Here is a 27,545-nt window from a genome sequence, read left to right as displayed (position 1 = left end):
GCCATTTGAAGAAACTCAAGTCTTCATTCTCAGGGGTCTCACTAATACAAAAGAAGAATCTGACACAGAAGCTGGAATATAAAGAGAACATTTTTATTAAACTCAAATGAGTGAAACTACGTCACACAGAAGCCGTAGCAACTGAATGAGGCAGTCTAAAGAGTACAGAACACAGAGGCCTTTATATGCTTAGGGTTACAAACTCAGCACAAAAGTAAGGGGCAGTCCTAGCTTTTGCTAGCATGCAAAATACCTAATATGGACATACAAGATCTGCAAAATATTAGCCAATAGGAAAACATTCAAAACAAGGCATCATGTAACCAGAACATCCCCCTTGAGTCGTGCTTTTGCCCAACCCATAAGTCAATCAATTACACCACCTACAGGTCAATCAGTAATGGCAGAACATGTTTGCGTGCTTCAAAGGAAAAGGTTGTGGAATAGGAAAACACAGGGGTCTCACTAATACAAAAGAAGAATCTGACACAGAAGCTGGAATATAAAGAGAACATTTTTATTAAACTCAAATGAGTGAAACTACGTCACACAGAAGCCGTAGCAACTGAATGAGGCAGTCTAAAGAGTACAGAACACAGAGGCCTTTATATGCTTAGGGTTACAAACTCAGCACAAAAGTAAGGGGCGGTCCTAGCTTTTGCTAGCATGCAAAATACCTAATATGGACATACAAGATCTGCAAAATATTAGCCAATAGGAAAACATTCAAAACAAGGCATCATGTAACCAGAACATCCCCCTTGAGTCGTGCTTTTGCCCAACCCATAAGTCAATCAATTACACCACCTACAGGTCAATCAGTAATGGCAGAACATGTTTGCGTGCTTCAAAGGAAAAGGTTGTGGAATAGGAAAACACAGGGAGAGAATAGCGAAGGCCAAAAGATAAGATACATCACTAAAAGAATGCTAAAGGCTAACAGATAGTTGATACAGGGATTATGTGGTCCAGACAAGAATTAGTTAGGCCAGCTGGTGTCTGAGATGGGTTTCAAGACAAGGACAGAGGGGGTCTTCAACACGTTGCAGTCCAAAAGGGCAGAGACACTTTGTGAATCATGCAGCCTGTGAAAAGGCAACACAAAATGGAGTTTGAATGTAAAATGGAGTCAAAATTAAAGAACCTCAAGCTGGACACTCCCCTTTCCAGCCAGCCCTATACCCACCCAAACCTCTCCTATTGGAAGCAGACATCCAACCACAGAAGGTGTTGTTGAGAAGAAGTAGTCAAACGCAGGTCCAAAATGGTAAGATTTATTCCATATAGAAGATCAGCTTAACAACCACAGGAGGACAACCAGGCAGGCACGACTGATCATCTCCAACCGCTACATTCAATGTGCCTCCCAACATTCCTCATGACATATTACCATTCTACAATAAACAATTATATAATCTAGAATACCACACACCTCCCCCCTTTAAAAAAAACCCAATAAATAAATAAAAATAAAAAAATTTATAAAAACGAACAGTCTTTTAGCTTAATCGGAGAATGCTTGTCACAAAAAAAATTTCTGACAATGTCAATGTCTTGTACAGTGTCAGTCTGTATTTTCAAGTACAATATTGTAACCTTCATGTACAACTTTGTTTTCAACATTCTTTTGAAAATCTAAATGATCAAATACTTCATGAAAACCAGACAGACTCTCCATATTGTCGAAACAATTATTAAATGAAGATTTTCTCATATCATTGATTGTAACAGTTTGCAAGTTTGAAGTGGAATTAGAAAATGCTTGTGAATTACACACATAGATACGCCTAAAATTCCAAATTTTACCACCCTCAACTTTAACAGCTTTGCTAAAAACCTCAGTGATCCTTAGGGGATCCGACCATTTAGCTTGTCTTTTATTGAGTTGACCAGCAAACTTCACACGAACTAGATCACCCACTCTTAATTTATAGACATTAGATTCTCGTTTTTGATTACTATGAATCATATTCTCTTGATACCTCTTTACTCGCTCTCTGACATCATGACAATCCACATTGATATCATAAGACTTCCTAGTCTTTAACCACCACGGCATAAGTTTACAACCAGGTTTCCTGCCACGTAACATCTCAAAAGGAGAAAGGCCAGTTACAGAATTAGGTGAAGTGTGATATGTTAACAAAGGGGCTTGCAGGGCTTTTCTCCATTTCAACCCACTTTTGATGGCCAACTGGCAAGATTCCTTTACTACTCTATTAAATCGTTCTATTTGACATTAGCTTGGGGAAAATAATTAGAAACTCTTTTATGTATGATATTGCACCTTGAAATAAAAGATTCAAACTCCTTGCTTATGAACTGTGGCCCATTATCAGAAATAATTTCTTCAGGTAAAACCTTCTCTACAGAATACTTCCTCCAAAAATTCAATAACATTCTCTGCACAAACTTTTTCAATGACATGGTTAACTGTTGTGTGATGATTTTTTTCACACATTTTCCACCGGAGGACTAATTATTAGGTCCTGAAGAAAGCTGAGCAAAATGCAAAAAAACAGCAGAAACATGTCGACCGATTTTTAGGACTCGGGTTCCGTAACTCAGAACCTTGTCTAGTCCACTCACAATTTGTAATCAATGCGGGTTGACCATCATTAAAAAATTTTTGACCTGGTTACAACCTATGCATTTTTTAATTTGCACTAACACCACACGTTTAGTCACTTTTTGATTTGGGCACTGTTCCACTCACCACATCCTGCTCCGCTGTAGTCAGGCGTTGTAGCACGCTAGGGTGATACTCGGTCACCCTAGCGGGGACCCGATGATGAAGCATGTCACCAACTAGTGGTGAGTGAGGGTCCTTCTAAATGAATAGAGCTTCACCACTGTAGATTGCTAGCTCTAGAGGGTGAGAAGCGTACCAGTTGGTATACTAACGGAACTGGCAGTACCATTTTATCTTAGATGAAGACAGAGCACTTTTCATGGGGGTTTATTTATTTATTTATTTAACCTTCACCACACGTTAAGAGAACCGTGGTTGTTGTTTTTCAAATGCTTGTGCCAAGTCACTCCTTTGTTGTTTGTGTATGAATTAGCCCGGGGTCCAGGAGTGTCTACTCATACCCTCCCTCTCTTGTTGCTGATATATTGAGGTCACTAGTTAACCCGAGCTCCCTATCCCAAGCTTCTGAAACTTTCAACAGTAGACATTGATGCAGAGAGGCAACCCCCCCCCCCACTTGTTGCTCGACAACACCTCAAAGTGTGCCCAAAATGAATCTGCCATCTCCTCAATCTGGCTGATATTACGTGGAAGCACCTTTTTTAGTGCATCCAGAAAATGATCTCGCCCCACAACTGAACTAGACCCACCGTGGGCATGTTTAGTCCTACTGGCGGCCCCAGCAGCAGCTCAGGCAGATGCAGGACCATATCTGTCTAGTGCTCACAGCACGACTGAATGCACCCAAGAAGACACATCCCATATGGAGACAAACCTATCCCACCATGGGGATTGCCACTATCCAATCCTTGGATCCTTCACAGGCTTTGATGGTTTGGTGAGTAGATCTGTGCAGGGCCAAATGCATCCTTAGTCATTGTTGCCTCATGTATCAGACTATCCTGGTGCAGTAAGGCCACTATTTTTACTGAAAAATAAGGGCTAGCAAGTGTGCTGTTGAAAATACCTCTCTGCTAGCGGTACAAACAGTTGAGGAGTCTGACCCCTCATTCCTGGGACTGTTCCATTCCCCACACTTCTCTGAGGGCCGCATTTGACTAAGCTCTAGGTGCTCAAGCTGCAACCTCCACATTCAACTTTTAATAACAGAGCTCATGGGGTTGCCAGCATCAACCACTGGGCTTGTAATGCTGAACATAGAAGCGTATGCAGGTTACCTACCTGTCGTCCTTATTCTCAAGCTCCTAAGACTAACCGCTTAGTAGGTGTGAGCCTCAACACTATGTCCCAGCAGGCTTACTTGGCAATAGTTTGCCACTAGTGCATAGCCTAGAAGAAAAAATAGCAGCAACGCAAGCCAAAAAAGGAGTAGGGGCCAGTCTATGGTTCGACCTGACCCACTTACTGTCAAGTTTAAGAGACCAAAGACCCTTTCGACTTGTTCCTGCGGTTGTCCTTCCTTCCTGCACAAGCACGAGTCCTCTATCCATAGATATTGTGGGAACCTCTAACTTTTTTTTCTCCATCATAGTAGTACATCTAGGACCTCAGCTTCTCTGCTTCTGATACCAGCTGATACCATTCTTTGACTTGCTCATAAAATTATGTTATTATTGCGTTAAATTCAACCAGCAGGGGGTGTACTCTGCAACTCGTCAACTTTCCCCTCAAATAGTATTTAAGTGAATTTGCTGAGACATTTTCTGAACTGACTTTTAAAACAGAAAATCTTGTTATATTGTTTTCCTAAAGTGTTGATTTAGTCTGTACATAGCAGAACTGTTCCTTTGTTCAAGAAAGGTGAAATTTCATTTTTGCATGGAATTGCTGACTACCTAGGTGTGTGTGAAATTTGCATAATTTGCTCTTGCTTGATTACACAGAATTTGGTGAAATCTATGCAAAATTGCAAGTTACATGAATTAAAATCTGGATTTTAGCACTATATTCCAGGGTGTCCTTGCATCCATTTTGGCATGAATACACAGGTGTGGTGAACAGTAGCCTCTCGCGTTCTAGTTGTTTGTGATCCGACACTCCTGGGAATTTCATGTAATAAGCGCCTAATGGAAAATTTCCAAAATTATGCAAAAATACACCAGCATAATTAACATTTAATCCGGGTCCGATTCCAGCCTACCCATCTCCATTGAATGAATCAATAACATATCTTGTTATATAAAATGCTGTTTCGAATTTTTTCAGGTTCAGGTAAAGAGCATGCACCGGTGAGTACAGAGTTCTCTAGTTTGCTGTCAGATGTCTCACGCCAGATACACAAAGAATGACACATTTGTTATTTTCATTTAGAACTGCTGGTGGTTTTACATTTCCTCTGTTGTATGACATACTCCAAACCACTCCCTTTGAATTACTGCTGTGTCCAGACTCCTAGGAGTCATGAGATGAAATAGATCATTGTGCCCGCGATTTGATCTTATCCTTTGTTCGCCTATTTTTCGAACAAACTATACTCCTTTGAGCAAAATGCATTTTCTAACTTCCTTGACAAGCTTGAGCTTGCTTTATTCTGTCGACTTGTGGGTAATTGCATTAGGAGCGAGATGCCAGTAGCAAAATCCATGGAGGATTTGCTTTACTCTTAATAGCTCCTGTCATGAGAAACCTGATGTATCTCAGATCAATACATTGTGAAATATAAAGGGATCCAAAGCTACACTACTGACAGCAAATTGGTCACTGGTTACCATGACAATACCCAGTATAGGAAGATAGATAGCATGCTATGTTCCATTACCTAAAGGTAAATTATTATTATCACACTACTTACACACGATCAAACTAGAAGCAGCATTTTCTCATAATGTGTATGGAATTAGTTATTGGAAATGCGGTGTCCCTGGCTACATTAATTACCCTAATAATTCTGAATTTTTTATGTACCCTAACCATCCTGATTGGGGCCAGTTTTATCCCATTTTGGCTCCTGTGATACTTTTTCTGCATGTTGGAAAACTAATAAAGACTGGGCATCCAATGGTAGCTTCATAGCTGCAGGGAAACTGTCCATGTCGAACTTTAATGTTAACAAGTTAGGACACCGCCTCGTGGATAAATAGCAAAATGCCCTTTAGCTGCCTGTATTATGGTAGATACTTGGGTCGCCCAGGTTTGGAGAAAGCTAAACAAAGACTGTTGTATACCTCTTCAGTAGTTAAGGTTTAACCCCAGATCCTTCCTGTTATGTTTTCTTATATTGATTTGTATTGCTTAATAATCACCTGAGAGGGTATCCAGGCGCTTGGGCAAAGTGTGTAGGTGTGTGGTTCCAAGGTACATTTAGGAAGAGCGAAACCTTCATCTTCTTGCGGAACTCAAGAAGTAGAAGGCTCTGATGTGTTGGGGGAGGTTGTTACATGTCTTGTACAAGAATGAGCAACCTCCAGTTTTGCTTTTGCGGCTGTGGTTAGTGTGTGCGAGTGAGATGATGCAGAGCGTAGGTGTCTAGTGGGTTGGTGAATGCGTATTGGCTGCTGTTGTGAATAGGGAGCCAGTGAAGATTCCTGAGGTGCTTTGTGATGTGGGTGCGGCATGGCAGGTCAAGAATGAGTCTTGCAGCCACATTCTGGATTGTCTGGAATCTGTGAAGGAGTTGCCTGGATATTCCAGCGTAAAGTATTGTCGTAGTCCAGCCTCCAGGAGATGAGTGCTTGCATAACAGTCCGTCTAGTGTTCTGAGGCAATCATTTAAAGATCTTTCGCAGCATGCATAGGTTGTGGAAGCATGATGTGTTCACTGTGTTGACTTGAGCCACCATGTTGAGCTTGTCATCTTGGACGATCCCTAGATTTCTTGCATGGTCTGTGGATGTGGGTGTTTGTCCTAGTTCCAAAGGCCACCAAGTGGAATCCCCTGCGGGGGTCTTGTTTCCAAATATCAGTATTCTGTCTTGTCGGAGTTGAACTTCAGGCAGTTGGTTTGCATCCTGTCTGCTACCATGGTCATTGTTAGACCTGTTATCCTTATGGTGGTCTTCCCCCAACTTCTTGTCTTCTTACCTCCACCTTTTTCTTTATCTTTTTGTTGGAGTAGGACTCTGAGCACTTTACCACTGCTTCACCCCATAAACCTGGTGCCATTGCTGTATACTTGATTGGCACATTTATGTTACCTGTAAGTCACTTGTAAAGTGCTATACCATATACACAGGACCTGTGATCTAAATTATATTAGTGGGCCTGCAGCACTGGTTTTGCCACCGACACAAGTAGCCTTTAAATCCTGTCTCAGGCCTGCCATTGCACGGCCTGTGTGTGTACAGTTTACTGCCCCTTTGACTTGGCATTAAAAACTGCTTGCCAATCCATAAACCCCCCTTTTGAAAATCTAAAATGGTTGCATGGACAAGTGGCCAAGAAGTCACCTCTAAGGTAGGCCCTATGTAACCGTATGGGCAGGGTGCTGTGTAATTAAAAGGTTGGACATGCACTTTTAACAATTTTTATGTCCTGGTAGTGACAAACTGCTACATTTGTTTATCACTACTGTGAGGCCTACTGCTCTTATAGGCTAGCATTGGGAATTCCTTAAAACTCATTTAAACTGTAATTCCTGATTTGAAAGGTTGAAGTTCTGGCAACCGTCTTGTGACTCGGTTGAACTAAGTCACAGGAAAAACATAAAAAAAGAAAATGGGGCAGGATTTGTGAATCCCAAAGAAAAAAAAAAAACATAGGCTCTCCCGCTTCGTTTTGAATTGACCCTCTGGGGGGCCAGGTCCTGGGTGCATGTCCAAAATATGTAGTGGGGGGGGGGGCATGGGTGCACCTCCTAGGATCCCGGAGCCTTGAGGCTCCGCCCATGGTCCCCAACACTAGAAAGAGGGGGTGAGGCCAGGGGGTGGGGTTTCCCCGGGTCCAAATTGGCGGGGTGCACAGTCCCTCGCCCCTTGTTTGTTTTTAAATAAAGAAAAAGGCTAGGCCGGGGGCGCATGGGGTGTCCGGGACTAAAATTTGCCCAGGGAGTGGAGCCACATGGCCTTACTCTTTCATTCAGAAAAGGTCTTTCCCTTGGGAATGGGGCCTCCGGGGATTAAATTGGCCCAGGGAAGTGGGGCCACACAGACCCCCTTCCCTAATATAAAAATTGGAAAAAAAGGGACCAGCAAATCATCGGAGGCCCTGACCCCTTTTACCACCACTCTGTAAACAGTCCACCTGGTGCCCTTCTGATTGTGGAATGACCGCTGTAGGAAGCTGGCTCTGTATATACTATACCAAAGTGAGGTATGGAGTCCAGTGGAACCACAAAGGTAGGCAGAAGTAAAGTTAGACAGCACCTCACTCTCTATTTGTGGTACTGTGGTCCAGCAGTAAGGCAGTATTAGAGGACAGTGTTAAGCATTTGTTGTACACACTCAGTCAGCAAATTAATTCACACACTCAAAGACTGAACTTCAAACCAATTGTTGTTGTATACAAATATTCTTTTAGTTATTTAATTTTCTAGAACCAAGCAAGTCTGGCACAGGTAAGCAATTTGCAGTTTTCAAACAGTTTGAATTGTATTTGCATATGCACTTTTTTTGGTTGCAGAGAACTGCAATACTTTGTAAATACAGTACATAGACTTAAATGGGCTTTTCAGTAAAATACTAGGTAAGTTACTTTTTAGATTACTTTTCTTAATCAGAGTAGTATACCTGGATACTACTCTGGGACATCTCCTGTAAACAGGTAAGTAAAATCGTTTTGGTTAAATAGTACAATTTTAAAGAATTTCTTTAGGTTTTCAAAGTCCACACTTCCAAGAAAACAACAGACACTGTTATCCTATGGAGGAAAGTAGTGTTATCGGTTTTGAGGTAGGTATTTGGTAGTGGGAGTTGAGGTTCTGGGGGTAGACTCAGGGGTCCCCCAGGTTAAGGATGCACTCTAGTTACATCCTCGGCGTCACTAGGGCAGCCGGGTGCAGAGTGCTGAGGCCCAATGTTATCCATTGGGAGATAAGGGGCCTCCGGTTGGTGGCTGCTGACGAGCAGGCCACTTGGTTGTGGGAGCAAAGCTCCTAAACTTTAGCTCAGAGCTAATGGGGAAACAAAGTAGCACCAAAGATGCACCCACAGTGTGGCACCAGGGCGGCCGGGTGCAGGGTGCTGTTTCTACATCGGGCGCATTGTTGTTTGCAATGGGGAATCTCCGGTTTGCAAAGGCACTGCAGGCTTGAGGACGCAGGTCTTCTGGGTGCGACCACCAATTTGAGAGGTATGTTGGGAAGTTAGGGGTTGGTTAGGCACTGTTGGTTTGGCCACCCAAGGCGTGGGGCATCGGGTGCAGGGATGCCTTTTGGGATCGGATCTTATCAGCTCCTGGTCGCTGTTGGGGGGACCTTCTGGGTTTAGGCTGCAGGCACGTCAGGGGTTGCCGGATCTTGGGTTAGGATCGCATGTGGGCCCTAATCGTGGTGTTTGCCCACTCGAACTCGGCCCGTGGATGGCGGGTGCAGAGTGGGGCGAATCCGGTTGCAGATGAACAAATCCAGTGTTCATGGGAGACACAGTCTTTGAGGTTGAACATAGGCAGGTCTTCCTGGGTTTTCGAGGCTGCTGGCTGCAGGACACACCGGGACTTTGCAGGTGCAGGTTCAAGGTGGAGACAGGCTGGTAGGACTGGGGTCAAGTCACTGGGCGTCTTCCTCTTGTTAGCTTCTGCATGGCTGTTCGGTCCTTCTTCTTCTCTTGTAGTTTCTTCTTGTCTGCTTTTTGGTTCAGGGCTGCCTCCTAAATACTGTATTTAGGGGGCGTTTTAGGGGTCTACTGACCATAGGGTGACTTAACCCTAGGTGTGCTCACCCCACGTGGGGGAGTGTGCACAATCCCTAATTCTGATTGCGGAGTGCCTGCCATCTGCAAGATGGCAGGCACTGAAGAGTGGGCTTCACCTCGCCTCCCCCACCTGAGGGGTGGAGTTGGCAGAGGTGGGCACACCTTCTGGGCTGGCTAGTTTACCCCGCCTGCCTTCCCACCGAAAAGGAGGGGAGACAGGAAGGGGGCCTGCTCCTAATAGCAGGAGAAGCTTGGGGTCGCATTACAAAGGCTGCCAGGCCTTTGAAGCTCCCTTGCAACAGATGGCTCTTCCTGGCCTGGGGGAGGTGTTAACACCTCTGCCCAGGAAAGGCTTTGTTTCTGGGCTCGGGGAGTGAAGGCTCCCACCCTAAGAGTCCAGAAACAAGTCTTGTGGTAGCAGGCCGGTGTGTACCAGTCACGGAACCCACCAGAGGCTGGTGGTTTTTCAGGGGGCATCTCTAAGATGCCCTCTGTGTGCGTTTGTCTTAAAATCCCACACTGGCATCAGTGTGGGTTTAATGTGCTGAGAAGTTTGATACCAACCTTCTCAGTTTTCAGTGTAGCCATTATGGTGCTGTGGAGTTCGTAATGACAAGCTTCCAGCACCATATACTCTTAATGGCAGCACTGCACGTACAATGTCTAAGAATGGACTTAGGGCCATATGTTGTGGTAAATAAAATATTACCCTGGCAGAATTTCTAGGCATTAACAAAGTATCATGCATCAAATGAGAGACAGGATCCGTGGTGTCCAAGTTAAAATGGGCTTTATTCCAATAACTCGAGTCAAAGGGAGAATATGTTCCATCACCTCTGAGGTTCAGGAAGAGTCTTCTAACATTTAATAACAATGAACAGAATATATACATTTTACTCCTTGTACATAGGGAGGAGCGCTCCAGGCAGAGCAAGAAAGAAGGAGATAAGAGCATGTGGGCGTGTATGAAGGTGCATGAGGGTGTACACTTGATGAGTCATAGGTAGGTGATAGGTAGGTGTCATAGGTGGGTGGGTACTTGGAGGAGGAGTTTGCATGACCAGCTGGAACTCTGCCCTAATTGTGCAACTTGAGCATGGCGTGCAATTGACGTGTGACTGGGAGGAGAGCTGACTTCCAACCTAGCAGAGACATCTCTTGTGTTAGGGCGAAAAGCACATCTTGTACAATCTGATATGATAGGGGATGTATTGTCTGAAGCAAAGGTTCATCACTAGAAATAAAGAAAAAGCATATATTTCTCCGTTCATTGCATGGGGGCTGAGACAGAGAGCTAGGCCTTATCTGTCACGGACGGGTTCTGTTTACATTTCCTCACCGGGCAGGGATGCCACTCTGTACAGCAAAACAGATAACTGTTATTCATAACACTGTCTTGGCAGGCTTCTTGCTGACGTGACTGCAGTTTTCAGTGTGCTAGGAGTCAATATTTCAGGACTGCGGGGCTGGCTCAGTTGCTTAAGAAAAAAAGGGCTCAGTACGATATTTATTTAAAAGTGCACAATGCAAAATGCAAAATACATGGGCCTTCATTTTAGCTTAACGTTTGGGAGACTTTGATGACTTGATGGCAGAACATGTTTGCAGAGGCCTAGTGATTCAGGCCACTACGAGAAATATGCATGGGTGACATGCACATGTATGTAACATAGGGTGTATGTAGTGGACATTTTTGGTCAGGCAAAATATCATTTTCCTCATTCCCTCCTTGTCTCCTACATAACCCTTTAGGATACATCTATATTCATGAGACCGTATAGTTGATCATACAGAATCATTTCTTCATCTTTATCCTTTGTACATGTGGATGGGGAACGCAAGCAGTTGCACACAGGCTGCAAATCGCCAGGCCACACTGCAGACAGAGATAGTATCATGGCAAACTGCTCCTGGATCAAGTCGCCAGGGCAGATGCAGCTACATTGACAACTGCTTCCAGGGTTCTTGTTAATTCGCGTACCAGTTTACTGTTTTGGTCGGGGCCAACAAAGAAAAAGAATCCTTTGTTGAAATCTGTATATTGCTCCCACGCTGTTTCAGTCTTAACCACTGAGGCATCTGTCTCTCTCCTTACTCTAGCATGTTCTAGTCGTGAATCTCTATGATAATGGGATGGGGCCAGGAATACAGGTGGCAATAAGAATGCTATATAACAAGACCCACACCAGTCTAAGGGCAGATGTACATAGGCTGTCTGACCGCAAATGAAATAGGTATGGCGTGACGTTTTGAAAGAAGAAAGTCCTTCTGAGAGTGAAGTTCCTTGTAAATAGCTCCTTGTGAATATGGTTTATGAAGAGCATGTCATTATTGTAACTTGTTGAGTTTCTTGTAAATATGGCTTGTGAATAGCGCCATGTGGATATGGTTCGTGCAGAGTATGTTGCCATTACGTTAGGCAGGAGAGAGCTGGATCTCATTCAAGTGCTTGGAGAAAACGTTTAACATGCTGTTTAACAAGGTGTTGAGGGATTTTGGCGTTTGCGGGGGGCGTGTTTTTGAGCGGAAATTCGTACCCGTTCCAGTGGAGGGATTTGGTTGCCTTTTGGTGAGGATGTAGGGCATCGCTTGGACTACTGTGATGCCAAATTTGAAAAGGATCTGAGCTGTGGAAGTGGTGGAAAAAGCATGCTTTGTGCGGAGGTGCGATTTGCCATGTTATCCAATGGGCATTTTTTCCGGAATTTTTTTTAGAATCTATTTCGGCAGAACTCCCTTTGTTTTCTGATAAGGGGGTAGTTGGCCACATACCCAGCAATCAGTTGCATTGCTGGTCTGGTTGGTCACTGAATGTATGCATACTGGATGAATGTATATGTGAGAAAACATGTAGCAATAAACAAACACCAATTATAACAATGCACAGAATAAAAAAAATGATCAAGGTAACAATACATCTACTGCGTAATGTCTTGCAGTATTTTCTCTCTTCTTGCTATTCTCATATGTGATCTTATACATGTCAGAAACTAGTCTAACCGATTCACCACCGGGTGGGCTTAAACAATTAAACTACGTCTGACTTACTAGATCTTAGTTTGGACCTATACTCTTGCTGAGGGGTCTTTTCAAGCAAAGGCGGCACAAAGTCTGTTTTGTCATTAAAGTCAATGTTCTTTCGAATGTTCCACATTGTCCAAAATACCGCTTAACGTGATGGGCATGGATCCAGCCCTTGCGTCCCTCCACTTTCAGCGCGGTCCTCGTGGTAAGAAGCACCAATTTCGGGGTCTTCCAGCGCGTCTCGAGGGGGCTTGAACGATCAAAATTCCGGATGCACACAAAGTCCCCTGGGACTATGGCGTGTTCCTTGACCTGGGTGTTGTCAGGGAAGGCGGCAGCAACCTGTGAACGACAAGAGAGTAGTGCAGACATCAAGGAAGCCAGGTAATCTGTCAGCATGTTACTGTCAACATCAGTTATCTTTCCGGGCATAGGCGTACCCCACATATTTGGCGGTCTACCGAAAACCACTTCATACGGAGATAGGCCTGTTCTGGAATGTGCTACCATACGCATGTAAAAGAGGGCAACTGGCAGGGCTACCATCCAATCCACGCCTTTTTCTGCACAGACCTTTGCTAATTTTATCTTGAGGGTCTGATTATGTCTTTCTACAAGGCCTGCTGCTTCTGGGTGTCGGACACAATGGAACTTCCATGTATAACCTAACAGAAGAGACACTTGTTTCATTAATTCAGAAGAGAATGGCTGGCCATTGTCTGAATAGATCACCCGAGGTAATCCATACCTGGGGAAGTACTCGCGCACTAACTGTCTGGCTGTTGTTACAGCAGTATAATCTGGAACTGGATAAGCTTCTGTCCATCTAGATAGTGCACACACTACCACCAAGATATACTTGTAACCTCTACATCTGTCCATTTGGATATAATCCATCTGGAGAACCTCAAAGGGGTGGTCAGGAGGATGAAATTCGCCTTGTTCCACCGGGATGCCTTTACCTGGATTGGACTGACAACAGATCATACATGTTCGTACTTTCTGCTTCGCTGCGGCACGCAGGTGTTTGTTAAACCAGATATTCTGTAAGCTGTCTAACATTGCTTTTTCTCCTAAGTGTGCTGGACTATGGGCTGTGTTAATGATTACTTGTACCATGGAATCTGGGAGAAACCATGTGCCTTTTCCCTTAGTCATCCAACCTTGGTCAGTCTGGACCCCTCCTTGTTCAGTCCATTTCTGTATCTCATCTGCAGTGGCATGTGTCTGTATGTCGAGTACGTTTTGAGTGGGATCCCTGACTGTCATACATGTTGTCAGTAATGGTACCTCTGTCCTTGTCGTGTCTGTTGGTGTCTGGGCTGTCTGAGCTGTAAGTCTAGCTGTTCGGTCTGCCAGGTCATTACCCTGGGAAATGGTGTCTGTAACTTTGGTGTGAGCTTTGCACTTTAGGATAGAAATGGCTGTAGGTAAATGTATGGCTTCTAACAGGGCTTGAATAAGCTGGCCATGCTGAATCTTGGTCCCATGGGAGGTCAGGAAACCTCTCTCCCTCCATAAGACCCCGAAATCATGAACAACGCCAAAGGCATATTGCGAATCAGTATAAATGTTTACTTTCAAGTGCTTAGCTCTTATGCAGGCTTGTGTCAGAGCGATGAGCTCTGCTGCTTGTGCTGACAATGTGTCTATTTTCTGTGTCTCTATGACTTCTTTATCAGTGGTCACAGCATAGGCTGCTACTAACTCTCCTGCACTCGTTCTCATGCATGATCCATCTACATAGAGCGTTAAGTCTGGTTCTGAAAGTGCAATATCTGTCAGGTCTTGTCTTGGCTTTGTCACTATATTCATTACTTCCACACAGTCATGTGGTGGTGCATTTACTGTACTTGAGGGCAAAAGTGTTGCAGGATTCAGAATATTACAACGTCTGATCTCTATGTGTGGTTGAAATAATGTCAGTTCATATCCTGTCAGTCTTGCTACAGTCAAGTGTTGTGTCTGTGTTCTGTTTAAGAGAACCTCCACTGCATGTGGGACCTGTACTGTCAGAGGGTGACCCAGCACTATGGAGTCACTTTGTCTTATGGCTAGGGCTGTTGCTGCAACTGATTTCAGGCATGCAGGCAGAGCCTGGGCCACTGGGTCTAGCGTGCTAGAAAAATAAGCACAAGGCTTGTGTTTTCCTGCTTGATCTTGTGTGAGGACAGATAACGCTGTTCCTTCTCTTTCAGTTACAAAAAGCATAAAAGGTTTGCTGTAACATGGAGTCGCTAACACTGGCGCTTGACATAAAGCTCTTTTTAATTCCTCGAATGCCAAGGTGTGTTCTTGTGTCCAAGGGAGGACAGTCCCCCCTGCCTCCTGTGTAGTTAACTGTATGAGTGGTTTGGCTAGAAAGGCATACTGGGGAATCCATTGCCTACAGTATGAAGTGAGGCCAATAAAGGCACGTACTTCCTTTTGTGTCTTGGGTTGTGAAAGGTTAGTAATGAGCTGTATACGGTCTTGTGTTAGCTGTCTCCCCTCTTTGGAAAGCAAGTGTCCTAGGTACACTACTTGCTTTTCACAGAATTGCAGCTTCGAAGGCGACACTTTGTGCCCCTTGTCTGCCAGAAAATGTAAAACTGTCAATGAAGCATTTTCGCATTCTTTTTCTGAACGTGCTGTAATCAGGATATCGTCCACATACTGTAGTAACGCAGTGTTGGTAGGCATGTGAACACTGTCTAGCTGTCTTTTTAATGCCTGACTGTAAATACTAGGGCTTTCTGTAAAACCTTGAGGAGCTCTTGTAAAGACAAAGCTACGACCTTTTAATGAAAATCCAAACAGGTACTGGCTGTCTGGGTGAATGGGAACACTAAAGAAAGCGTTCTTCAAGTCGATAACAGTAAAGTAAGTAGCCTCTGAATCAATAGCAGTCAACAATGAAGAAATGTCTGGCACCACTGGATATTGCGGTACTACACATTTGTTCAATTCTCGCAGGCCAATAATCAATCGGTACACTGGCAGTACACTAGGATCAGATCTTTTAAGGATAGGAATGACAGGCGAGTTACATACATTTGAGACTGTCTCTACCACTACCCCCCGTGCAATAAATTCGTCAACTATTTTCAGTAATGCTGTTTCGGCGTCAGGTGGTAACCTGTATTGTCTAATACGTGGAGTACTACTCCTGCTTTGAGTGTGACATGGTGAGGCGTAATGACCATGTAACCTACGTCAGTCGGTCCTTGTGCCCACAGGATCTGTGGCACGTTCTTGAGTCTGTGGTCAAAATCAGTCAGTACATAATGTCCCTTAAAATCACGTAAGAACAGGCGTACTCCTTCTGGAGAGCAGCAGATAACTGCTCCTAGATCTTTTAATGTCTTCATACCAAGTAAGTTTTCTGGACATGACTTAGTAAGTAGCAAGTCAGTGGTACGTGACAGTGGACCAACCCCTAGGGAGACTGGTTTTGACACTTCATTAACAATAGGCTTTCCTGAAAATCCCAGGGAAACATTCTGTGAGCCCGAGAGGTGCCCCTGGAACCTCGTCATGACTGATGGTAGTTCTGCTCGCCCCTGTGTCAATCAGAAACTTTCGATCCTGACCTAGAACACGACTATGTACATACGGACCCTCTTGAGCTACAGGAACCTCAATAAGGGGCAAGCCTACTTCCCTCTCGAGGCTGTTTCATGAGAACTGTTGATATTCTGGATAGTCAGACTGTGTGTGCTGATACATTTGTGGTGTGGCATTAACAGGCGGTGGTGGAGGAAAATTCGCTACTGTCTGTTGTGTGTTATTCTGTCTAGGAGTGTACTGTCGCTCTTTTGTCTTGCCTGTAGCAATGTTGTGCTTCAGAACAGTGCAGTCCTTTACAAAGTGACCTGGTTGTTTGCAATAATTACAGTTCCCTTTGACAGGTGTCGTGTTATGTTTGTTTGAAGTCGCCGGTACCGTCTGGGCAACCAGCACCTTCATTTTTGTCTCTTTCATGCGTCTCTTTTCATGATCCTGCTCTTCTCTAATCCTATTCTGATGATACTGTAGCATCTGTAACATTTGTGAAGGGCTGTTTGCTTGCCAAGTACTCTCAACCTTCAGTACTCTATTCTTGATCTGGGGTAAGGAATTCTCTACCAATTTGCTCACAAAAAGATGTGGAAATGACTTGCTACCTGGCTTAAGGCCACTATTAATAGTAAAACATTTCTCAAATCTAGAATAGAAATCACTTGTGTCCTCGTCTTGCTTTTGTTTACATGCTGAAATAGCATCCCAATCGTCCTTTTTAGTAATCAATAATCTTGGCAAAACTTGTATCAGGAATTCAGGTAGTTCTCTAGCTCTATCTCCAAGACCAACTCCTGGGAGCCTGCCCTTCTCTTCTGTTTCCAATGCATCCCAACTTAACTTTTTCTCACCCACTTCCCAGTCTTTTTCCTTAAGCTTTTCATAAATCCCTGCAGGTAACAGTACTTTTAATAGCTTCAGAATGTCAGCGTATGTATAATCTCCTATGCGGAGGATGTCTTTTAATTCACGGTGAAATCCCCCTGGGTCTTTATCATGACAAGGCAACATCTTTTTCATTTCAAGAATCTCTAATTTCGTTAAGGGGGTGTAAACATACACCCGTTGTAACTCATTGGCCGCATTCTTAACGGGATGAACCTCTCGTAGGGGGTTCTGTCTGTCTATGTGTACGTTATGTCTGTCATGGTGTAAGACTGGAGGCATGTATGTAGTCAGAGAATCTATGTACTTATGTCGTTGATCCAGGATTACATTAATTAATTCAGTACCTAAACCTGTCCATCTATCTAGTAAAATGTCGTCAAGTATTTTATGCAAGTGACCAGGATCAGAATGCTGACTTTTATACAACGTTATCAAGTGTTGAACCATGTAAATACCAGCCAAACGCTGTTCGTTCGGTGGAAGGCTTAAGAAAGTCTGAGCCACTATATCACTGCTATATATATTGGCATTGGACACCCACTGGGTGGCTGACCGGGCCAACTCTATTTCGTGTTGTGTGGGAGGTCTCTCATTCCCTATCCATTGTTTCAGTGCTTTCTCAGTAGCTTGGAATAGAGCTTCAAGGGAATACCTTTCTTTTATAGCTGGCCCTTGTTTACGGTAATCAAGGCACTTGGGTCTGTCAAACTGTCGCGCTTTTCCTACATAATTAATCTTGTCTTTTGGTTCATCTACTTCTTCTGTTGATAACTCACCATTCTCCTCAGACTCTTTTCTGTGCCTTTCTATTATTTCCTTTCGTATTTTCTTGTACATGGCATCTATCTGTCCCTGTTTCTCATGTCTACCGGCATCTATGTGATCACTCCATTCTATCAAACCTGGTTTTACATCTCCGTCTCCTTCGTCTTGTTCCCTTATCAGGCAGTTAATAATAAAACGTAAGACATGGTTCTTAACCCCTACTTTTCTCTGTGCCATGGCTTGTGCTATACTATCTGGTCCCTCCCCCGTTCTAATAAAACAATACATGCTATCTAGGTGATCTTTCATGTCTGGTAATGTCTCTAGATATGCAACAGCTTGTCTTAGTCTACGTGAAATCACGACCATTGAACCTTTTCCTGGTTCTGGATCATATACACAAAGTGGAATGGCTGCATCTACAGTAGGCGCCCCTCCCACTGCCCCGGGACCTACGTCATCTTTTGCTAGCTGCTGCTGGAGTTGCTGGAGCTGATCTGCTGGTGGGGGTGGAGGAAAACCTGCATTAACGTAGTCCGGGAGGGAACCGTCTAGATACGAGGAAATGAATGCTTCAGATGCTGTCTGCTTTATTCTATGTACTCTATATGGTACAGGTGGTGGCGTTCGCGACCTACTGGATCTTTCTGAGGTGGTCACTTTAGCTAGTTCTTCTGACAGAACGGGATAAATACCATTAACAACGGCGTTTCTTTCCCTATCAGTCTGTTCTGTTTTGACACGTTCCCCCTCCTCCCGCAGTTCCTTTTCTCTGGCTTTTTCCCCTGCTTGTTTAGTTCTCTCTGCTTTATTGAATTCTTTCTCTGTTCTCCTATGTGACTCTTTGCGCCACAATTTGATGGCATCTTTCTGAGAGGGTCTTGACTTCTTTTTCCATAGCGCTTCCTCTACTCTCATAATGCATTCAGAATCCCATGTACCCGAGATTGGCCATCTATACTTTTCCTCCAGGTCCTTGGTGTAGTCTACCCATAAATCTAAAAACAAAATGGCGTCTAGCCCATGCTTATTATACATATAATGACCAGGTGTGTCTCTAGGCGGGATGTTAACTGATTCTTCTAGTATACCTTTTCTGGTCCCTATCTGACGTAATTTTGAAAACAGTGGCATGTTTGAAACCAATATTCACAAAAATAGACTGAAACAATCAACAATCATTCACACACAAACAAATATTAAACACTAAAACTGTTACAACCTAACCTGATACAGAGAGCTAAACATGTACTTGAAAAACTTTATGCACTGAAATACAGTACAACCATACCGGTCTCAAAAATGAGACACGTCTTGACCGTTCCCACGTTTAACCGTGGGCCCGTCTTTACCGGTCTCACGTGAATGAGACACGTCTTGACCGCGCCCACGTTTACCATGGACACGTCTTGAATCTTGATGCATTCCCCATAGTGGTACTCACCGGGAAGCAGCAGAACTTGAAACTTGAAGGCATCGGACTTCTACGCATGCGCCTTGGAACAGGTGGACCTCTGGAGACCTCGGACCATGCTCTCTCACGGGCTGGGCTCTGGTTTGAGACGATCCGCGTTCCTCACCGCCTCACATGGATGCCTGGTCGCAGTCCGTCCTCCTCCTGGGCCTGAGGGAATAGCGGGAAATCCCAATGGCGTGTACAATTTAAAGTCCGTCACGGCTGTGGAAGGGGGCAAAGACTAGACCAACAACTCCGGCGAGTGGGGAAAGGGACATGTCCCTGTTCAAGGGCGCCAATTAATGTGGTAAATAAAATATTACCCTGGCAGAATTTCTAGGCATTAACAAAGTATCATGCATCAAATGAGAGACAGGATCCGTGGTGTCCAAGTTAAAATGGGCTTTATTCCAATAACTCGAGTCAAAGGGAGAATATGTTCCATCACCTCTGAGGTTCAGGAAGAGTCTTCTAACATTTAATAACAATGAACAGAATATATACATTTTACTCCTTGTACATAGGGAGGAGCGCTCCAGGCAGAGCAAGAAAGAAGGAGATAAGAGCATGTGGGCGTGTATGAAGGTGCATGAGGGTGTACACTTGATGAGTCATAGGTAGGTGATAGGTAGGTGTCATAGGTGGGTGGGTACTTGGAGGAGGAGTTTGCATGACCAGTTGGAACTCTGCCCTAATTGTGCAACTTGAGCATGGCGTGCAATTGACGTGTGACTGGGAGGAGAGCTGACTTCCAACCTAGCAGAGACATCTCTTGTGTCAGGGCGAAAAGCACATCTTGTACAATCTGATATGATAGGGGATGTATTGTCTGAAGCAAAGGTTCATCACTAGAAATAAAGAAAAAGCATATATTTCTCCGTTCATTGCATGGGGGCTGAGACAGAGAGCTAGGCCTTATCTGTCGCGGACGGGTTCTGTTTACATTTCCTCACCGGGCAGGGATGCCACTCTGTACAGCAAAACAGATAACTGTTATTCATAACACTGTCTTGGCAGGCTTCTTGCTGACGTGACTGCAGTTTTCAGTGTGCTAGGAGTCAATATTTCAGGACTGCGGGGCTGGCTCAGTTGCTTAAGAAAAAAAGGGCTCAGTACGATATTTATTTAAAAGTGCACAATGCAAAATGCAAAATACATGGGCCTTCATTTTAGCTTAACGTTTGGGAGACTTTGATGACTTGATGGCAGAACATGTTTGCAGAGGCCTAGTGATTCAGGCCACTACGAGAAATATGCATGGGTGACATGCACATGTATGTAACATAGGGTGTATGTAGTGGACATTTTTGGTCAGGCAAAATATCATTTTCCTCAATGTATCAAGCAAATTCGCATTCGCAAAGGCCGAAATTGGCAGAATTTCGGCCTTTGCAAATGCGAATTTGCTAAATGGTATGTATTAAGCAAAATCTGATGCAAAATAAGGAATCGCAAAATTTGCGATTCCTTATTTTGCAATCGCATTTAAGGAATCGCAAATTTTGCGATTCCTTTAATGCAATGTATGAAGCAAAAAACATTTGCAAAATGTCCTTAAGGAATCGCTAATTACCACCAACTTCTAGTTGGTGGTAAGTTGAGAATTCCTTGAAAAATGCACATATTTGCATTTTTCAAAGTGCCATGTGACGCACATACATGCCCTTAGGGCATGTATGTGCGCCACATGTGCACCCATGCATATTTCAGGGGTGCAACAGGGTGTCCTTTGGACACCCCTACCCCCTTGAAATTATTCTCAATTTGCGATTAGCAAATTGCGAATCGCAAATTGAGAATAACTTCAGATTCATTCCTATGGGCCTCCTGGCCCGTAGAAATGAATGGGAAAGTATTCCTTAATTGCAATTAGCTAATCGCAATTAAGGAATTTTAAGATATCGCAAAAAAAATGCGATTTTGTACATACATACCTATTTGCGATTCTCAAATAGCGATTTCTTAGAAATCGCTATTTGAGAATCGCAAATGAGTATCTTGATACATATGGCCCTTGCGTATGGCCCTTGGACACTGGAGGGGTACAGGGCTCATGCAGCTGTACCCTAACCACTGGTATAGGGCGCCCAGCTAGAGGGGTGACTGATCAGTGCCAGGGCAGTGGGTTGTAGGCATGGCACACAGGGATGTGTGCCATGTTGTCTCTTTTTTGTTGTGCTCCAAAACACGCAGCCTGCAAAGGCAGTGTGTTTGTGTAAAGGTACAGGGCCTCTAAGGGTGGCACAATTAGTGCTGCAGCACTTAAAGGTCTTTCCTGGTCTCAGTGCCCTGCATACCTGTGGTACCATTTTCCAGGGGCTGACCTGTGGCCAGAGATGACAATTGGGTTAGTTTTGGGGAAAGAACACAGGCCCTGGGAACCTGATTGGTAGGGACCCAGGGCACATCAAGTCAAAAGTGCATCAGTAGTCTGGCAAAAGGTGGGGGGGTTACTGCAACAGAAACCCACTTTCCTACAACGTTCCCTGGCTCCACAGGGACCTTGAGGGGCCAACAAGCCCGCCTGTTACCCCCAAGCCTTCCTGTTACTTCGAGTAAGTCCCACAGAGAATGATTGCTTGGCGGGCTTCAGAGGCCAGGCCCCTTTCTCCACAACTCTGCAAACGTAGCTACTAGTTTAAAAACCTTAGAAATTTACTTAAAAAAACTAAGGTTACAGGGACATTATAGTTAGGCTAAGATTTCTCTCATAAGAAACCAGTGAAATTCAGCCGTTATAAGTACATGAGCTAACTATAACTTACACTTCCGCAATGCACTGCCTATGACCTCACATATTACATCACTCATGGCTCTGTGTGCCTGTCGGCCTGTCTTCAATTCACCTCTGGGTGCTAGGTGGATAGCTACATCTGTGCCTTCCTGTTAGAAGGCCATAAACTAGGGGCTCAAAGGAAACTGCGGACCTCTGACTCTGAGGGCCTCTCTGGGATGGTTACTTGGGGGTGGAATTCGCACCTGCATTCCAAGAGACCGGGACTTGGCCCCACTAAAGATAGTGATCAAACTCCCAGGGTAGGATGGCAGACAGGACACAATTTAGAGAGGGACTGTTCATTTCAAAGGTGGCATTTTGAACTGATTGAATCTTCAAAGGCCAAAGTGAGTATAATAACTTGGGCTCTGGCCTCCAAAAGTAGAGACTCTTTTGGATTTGGAAACATATGACGCTGGTTCAACGCTGGAACATCGAAAGGAGGAATCATGAGGGCAGGAGGGACTGCAACTGGACTATCCTCAGACTTGTGGTGGTGTGGAACTTGTTGTGTTCCAGGAAGGGGACTATCACTTGGTGAATTTTGCCTGGATGTTGCTGGCCTGTAGCTAAGTGCCAACTGTCATGGCCCGGGTCCCTAAGTTCTCTCCAAGGGTCAGTTGGTTTCCCTCCTGTCCACAAGATCCCAGGGACACAAAGGATCTCATAATTTACACAAGATCGTAAGGACCGCACAGGATGTGGCAGAAACAGGTGGAGTGATTGAAGTTGGGAGAAGGCCGTCCTAACATACACCATCATTACACTGTACAGAGAGGTGTGTGCTCATAAAGATCAGCAGCCACCTGAGGTGCTGGGAAGTGAGGAGTCCGACGAGTGCAGGGAAAGCTTGCAAAGTCTGAGGGGCCTGTGCTTGCAACCAAGGGGACCTGTGCTAGCTTGCACTGTGGAGAGTGTGCTGTCCAAGGGTTGTTGGAGGAACATGAGCCAGGCGCTGAGACTGTCTTCGATAGGAGGGCAACAGTACTTGACATTGTGGATTCTGTCTGAGGTCGCTGGCTTCCTCTCCCTGGACCCACGCCACAAGGTTCTTTGTTGTGGAGAGCATTGTGATGAGGCCCAAGGGTTTTCATGTGCCCTGTGATCACCTACAGCTAACAGTCGGGGTTACAGCTGATCACACATCCACTTGAGGGAAAAACATTTCCTTAGACTTGGAAGTCCACCAGCTTCCTGGGTCACAACCATTTGTCTACAGGGGGATCGTGATCTGGCACTCGTGCAGGTGCCACCAGGCTTCTAGAGGTCTTATCTGGATGAAAAAAAAGTAACTATTTCTTTCTGTGTTAGGTGGTTCCGACTGTCTAGTCAACGGGGGGTCAGCAGGGGCAACCTGTATTGTTGGCTATTGTAGCTGAGTTACTGAGCGCTGGGTCACAAGGCGTAGCCGAAGACCTGTAACTGTTTGCCTGTTCTGCAAATGGGGAAGTTCAGCAATTGCAAATAACTGTATAGTGTATATACAATGTGTATCTCATTTTGATTTCAATGGGGTAGTTCGACACTTGCGAATTTGCGAATCCTTATTTTGTGAATGCATTTAAGAAATCGCAAATTGCGATTCCTTAAATGGAATGTATGAAGCACCCAAGCTGTGCAAATATGGCATAAGGAATCGCAAATTACCACCAACTACAGGTTGGTGGTAATTTGCGATTTCTTTTAAAAATGCACATTTTTGCATTTTTCAAAGTGGCATGTGGCGCACATACATGCCCTTAGGGCACGCATGTGCGCCACATGTGCACAGATGCTCTTTTCAGGGGTGCAAAAGGGTGTCCTTTTGACACCCTGGCACACTTGAAATTGCATTCTCAATTTGCGATTCTCTAATTGGGAATCGCAAATTGAGAATGTCTTCCCATTCATTCCTATGGGCCTCTAGGCCTATAGGAATGAATTGGGAGGTATTCCTTAATTGCGAATAGCAATTTGCAATTCGCAATAAAGAAATATGCAGGATTCGCAAAATGTATTGCAAATCCTACATACATAGCCTTTTGCGATTCTCAAATAGCGATTCTCAAAAATTCGCTATTTGCGAATCGCAAAACCTAACATTGATACATATGGCCCTTAGTCATTGGGGAATGAAAGCTTACATCTGTAAATCGCATCAGTATGGAAGACAAACTATTTTATCAATGCATAGTTCAGAACAATTTCCATAGGCTGGAAAGCAACACTCCATGAAAACATGATATGAAAAAGATGAAGTTTGATTTCATAGGAGCAGTGCAGGAGAAGTGAAGGGAGAGACTAAAAACCTGAAAGAACCATTTGGCAAATAAAACAAACCAAACCTCTGAGTGAAGAAAACTTCAGCACAAGATGCTATGGAAAAATGCTCAACTTTACATATAAAGATTTTTAATATACCCGTTTGTCTTATTAGATACCTATCCAGCCCTACTCCCACAAGCTGCCTTGATCACGATATTAATATCTTGTGCTAAACTAACTCTGGCTAGAGCCTGGGTCAGCCCAGAAACACCTAAAATCTGGGATTGGTGGGCATTAGTAACCGAAATACACTCAATGGAGCTCGCATTAGCAAACATTAGGGGCATAAAGGCAATGAAAAAATATGAAAAAAACTGGGGAACTTTCATTGAACGCTGATGTTATACTCATGAAAAGACTATGTTATTTGATAATCATTACGGTGCTCTGAGATTGTTAACACGATATTGCTCCTCTCTACATTTGTTTTTGCCCTTATCTCTTCTTTTCTCGCTTTTCTTTTCTTTCCTTTGCTCTCTTCTCCCTTTTTTTTTTTTTTGTGTTTGTTTTCGATTACAGTACTGATTTGATTTTGTATACGCTCTATATGATACCCATTATATATATATGTATTGTGTTTTATGTACAATTATTACTTTTTCTTGGATTTGCTGTTTATTGTTTGTTGCTCTCTTCGTCAGCCTGCTAACAATAAAAAAAAATTAAATAAATAAATAAATAAATAAAGATTTTTAATATACCCACCTGTGATTTTGATATATTGCATGTCAATAGTGTTAATACATCAAGAACTAAAAGATAAAAACTCAGACTTTGTAGAGTCATTACTCATTCTTGTTGCTTTGATCTGGTTATGTTATAGATGTGGAACCTCCTCGAATCCAGTGCCCAAGTGTCAAGGAGAAGTTAGCAGAACCCAATAAGCTGACTGTACGTGTGACCTGGGAAACTCCAGAGGGCATGGACACTGCAGATGGTATTTTGACAGAGTAAGTACAACTCCTCCCAATGAATCATTAAAGCTCCCTTTCCTCTCCGTCATACTTATAACTAGGTAGGTATGGCTGTCCCCAAACATAATGAGATAAAATGAGCTTTCAAGACTACTACAGAAAGGGACCGTGAATCAGTTTAGTACAGACTTTGAGTTGTCAAAATATGCATGCTTCCACAGAAAGAGTGCCTATACTGCTGGCAGCTGTGATCATTTGTTTATCCAGTTGTATGAACCATGCTCTATAGCAAGCAAAGCTACTATGTTTGACCTTCGGTCATGTATATGCCACTGTAATAGCAAAAGGAAAAAATGATGGGCGGAATGCTGAACAATGCAAACATTCACCCCAGTCACAAAGACCTGGGTTTAATCCATCGTTCTTTTGCTCAGCATGCCACTCCAGTTTGGACCCAGCCATGTGGAAATCAGTCTTGACCATGTTCCTCATGGGAACAGTCCAGTCCAAACTTCCAAGCCAGATCCTCCCTGGACCAAAAACAAGCATTGTGGGACCGGTTTTGGGGCATCACCCCATATCAGCCAGGCTACCTTGTATCCAGTGACGCAGTGAGCAATTTTATTACACGAAACTAAACATTAACAATTATTAATGTTATTAAACAATAAATGCTTTTTCAAATTTTTTAATTAACAAACAAAACTTTAAATATTCACTTTCCTCATTTTGTTTGAGGTGAAATCTTTCAGGATATCTTGGAAGTCTACTTTTTGCAAGACGTCGTATTCAGTGGCCATAATGGCAAGTAAGCTCAGTCGTTTTTGTGTCATTGAAGATGATTGACAATTTTTCGTTAGTTTTGACTTCGAAAAGGTTTGTTCACCATTAGCGTTCGTGATTATGAGACACCGATAAATTCTTAAGCCTGTCGTATCATTTGGAAACGTTGCTTACACCATATTTTCAAACATGAGTTTGTATCATTGTGATGCTGGCACTATTTCACCAGAATCTTATAACTGTGATATCGAATACTTTAAATAAATCATTTAATCTGCAAACTCCAACTCGATGTTCTCAGGATAATTCTCTCTAACTCTTGGGGCAGCTTATTAATTTTGGCGTCAGTCTGTGATGAGAACTCACTTTGTTAAATACTTCCACACGACGGAAAAGCTTTGCACGTAACTTATTCAACATTGGTAGGTAAGTTTCAATCTGAACTTTTCTCTTCCTTGAAGCACAACGTTTTCCGCATCACCATTTTTGTGATGTCTTTTTCTTACGCGCGCACGCCTGCTTGCATTAGTATATTGCGCATCGATTTTCTCATTTGCCTTCCTCTCGTAGTCATCAAACATTTCTCTATGTGATGATAAAAAATCGAGAAGTGATTTCCTAAGACTGAAGGCAGTTTCAAGTTCTATTGCTTCCTTTTGAAGGGATTTCTTGACTCCTTTTATCTGATCTAGGATTACAGCCTGGAAGCCTACCACAATGACATTTTCCTACTTGAACCTGTCATTTAGCAGACATTTGGCCTTGTGAATTGTCTTTGGTTTCTGATTCACATCTTGAGCAAAGACCTGCAAAGCCTTCTGAAGTCTGCTGAAGCAGTGGGTTAACGCCTAGTTCGCATTGGCTCTTGCACACCACCTTGTGCCAGTCATTCTTTCAAAACTTGCTGACATTCGCCATCTTTGTCCTAAAGATATTCAAGCATAACCTCCCAACAGTGGGTTGATGCTGAGAAAAAGTTGTACATTGCTTGCACAAGCCAGAAGATTGAGATTGCTCCCATGCAGCTTTCTATAGCACATACACCAACTAAATTGAGCGAATGTGCTGCGCATGGAATGCAGTGTGCAAGCTTATTAATCTTGGCAATATACGCTTGATGACCATTGTAGCACCCTGGCATGTTTGCTGCATTGTCATAAGACTGTCCTCTCAGGTTTTTGATTTCAATGCCGCATTTGAATAAGAAGGTCAAACAGGGGTTGCTAGCGCTTCTCCAGTGTGTCTTGCTTTGGGGTTTGAAGGTGGGAAAACGTTCTACCACTTCACCATCTGACAATCCAAGATATCTAAGCTCAGAGAAAATTACTTGGCTTCCTGGAATTCCTTTACAATAACTCCGCAATTTACTCTAAAATTCCCAAGTAGTTGCTATTATTTTGAGAACCAAGGAGTTCTGTACCACTGCGAAAAGCAAATCCACGTAATGGGAGGAATTTGATTACTGACACTACTCTTTGAAAAACTTTGATCTAGTATTCTTTTTCTTTGTTGAACTGAATTTCCAAAGAGCAGTTGATTTGACCTTCATCGTCTACTGATCATTGTCTGTACATAATGCCCGATGCGTTGCACTGTCCTCGAGGCATTCTTCCAATCTGAAAATCTATCTGATAATTGAGTTTGGCATTTGTGTTTC

The 27,545-nt window shown here is 43.6% G+C and overlaps 1 protein-coding gene across 2 annotated transcripts in view; it reads left to right on the top strand.

Annotated features, from left to right (window-relative positions):
* SRPX (sushi repeat containing protein X-linked) overlaps positions 1 to 27,545 on the top strand; it is a 464,109-nt gene that overhangs the window by 290,774 nt on the left and 145,790 nt on the right. For both annotated transcript variants that reach the window (XM_078658263.1, XM_078658262.1), the window contains one exon: positions 25,015 to 25,141. In XM_078658263.1, coding sequence (XP_078514389.1) covers positions 25,015 to 25,141 — 127 coding nt within the window. The remainder of the gene's footprint in view (positions 1 to 25,014; positions 25,142 to 27,545) is intronic.

This window comes from Lissotriton helveticus, chromosome 8 (genome assembly GCF_964261635.1).
Source record: "Lissotriton helveticus chromosome 8, aLisHel1.1, whole genome shotgun sequence".
Taxonomy (NCBI): Eukaryota; Metazoa; Chordata; class Amphibia; order Caudata; family Salamandridae; genus Lissotriton; species Lissotriton helveticus.
The sequence above is the reverse complement of the archived record's forward strand: the minus strand, read 5'-3'. Positions and strand labels throughout refer to the sequence as shown.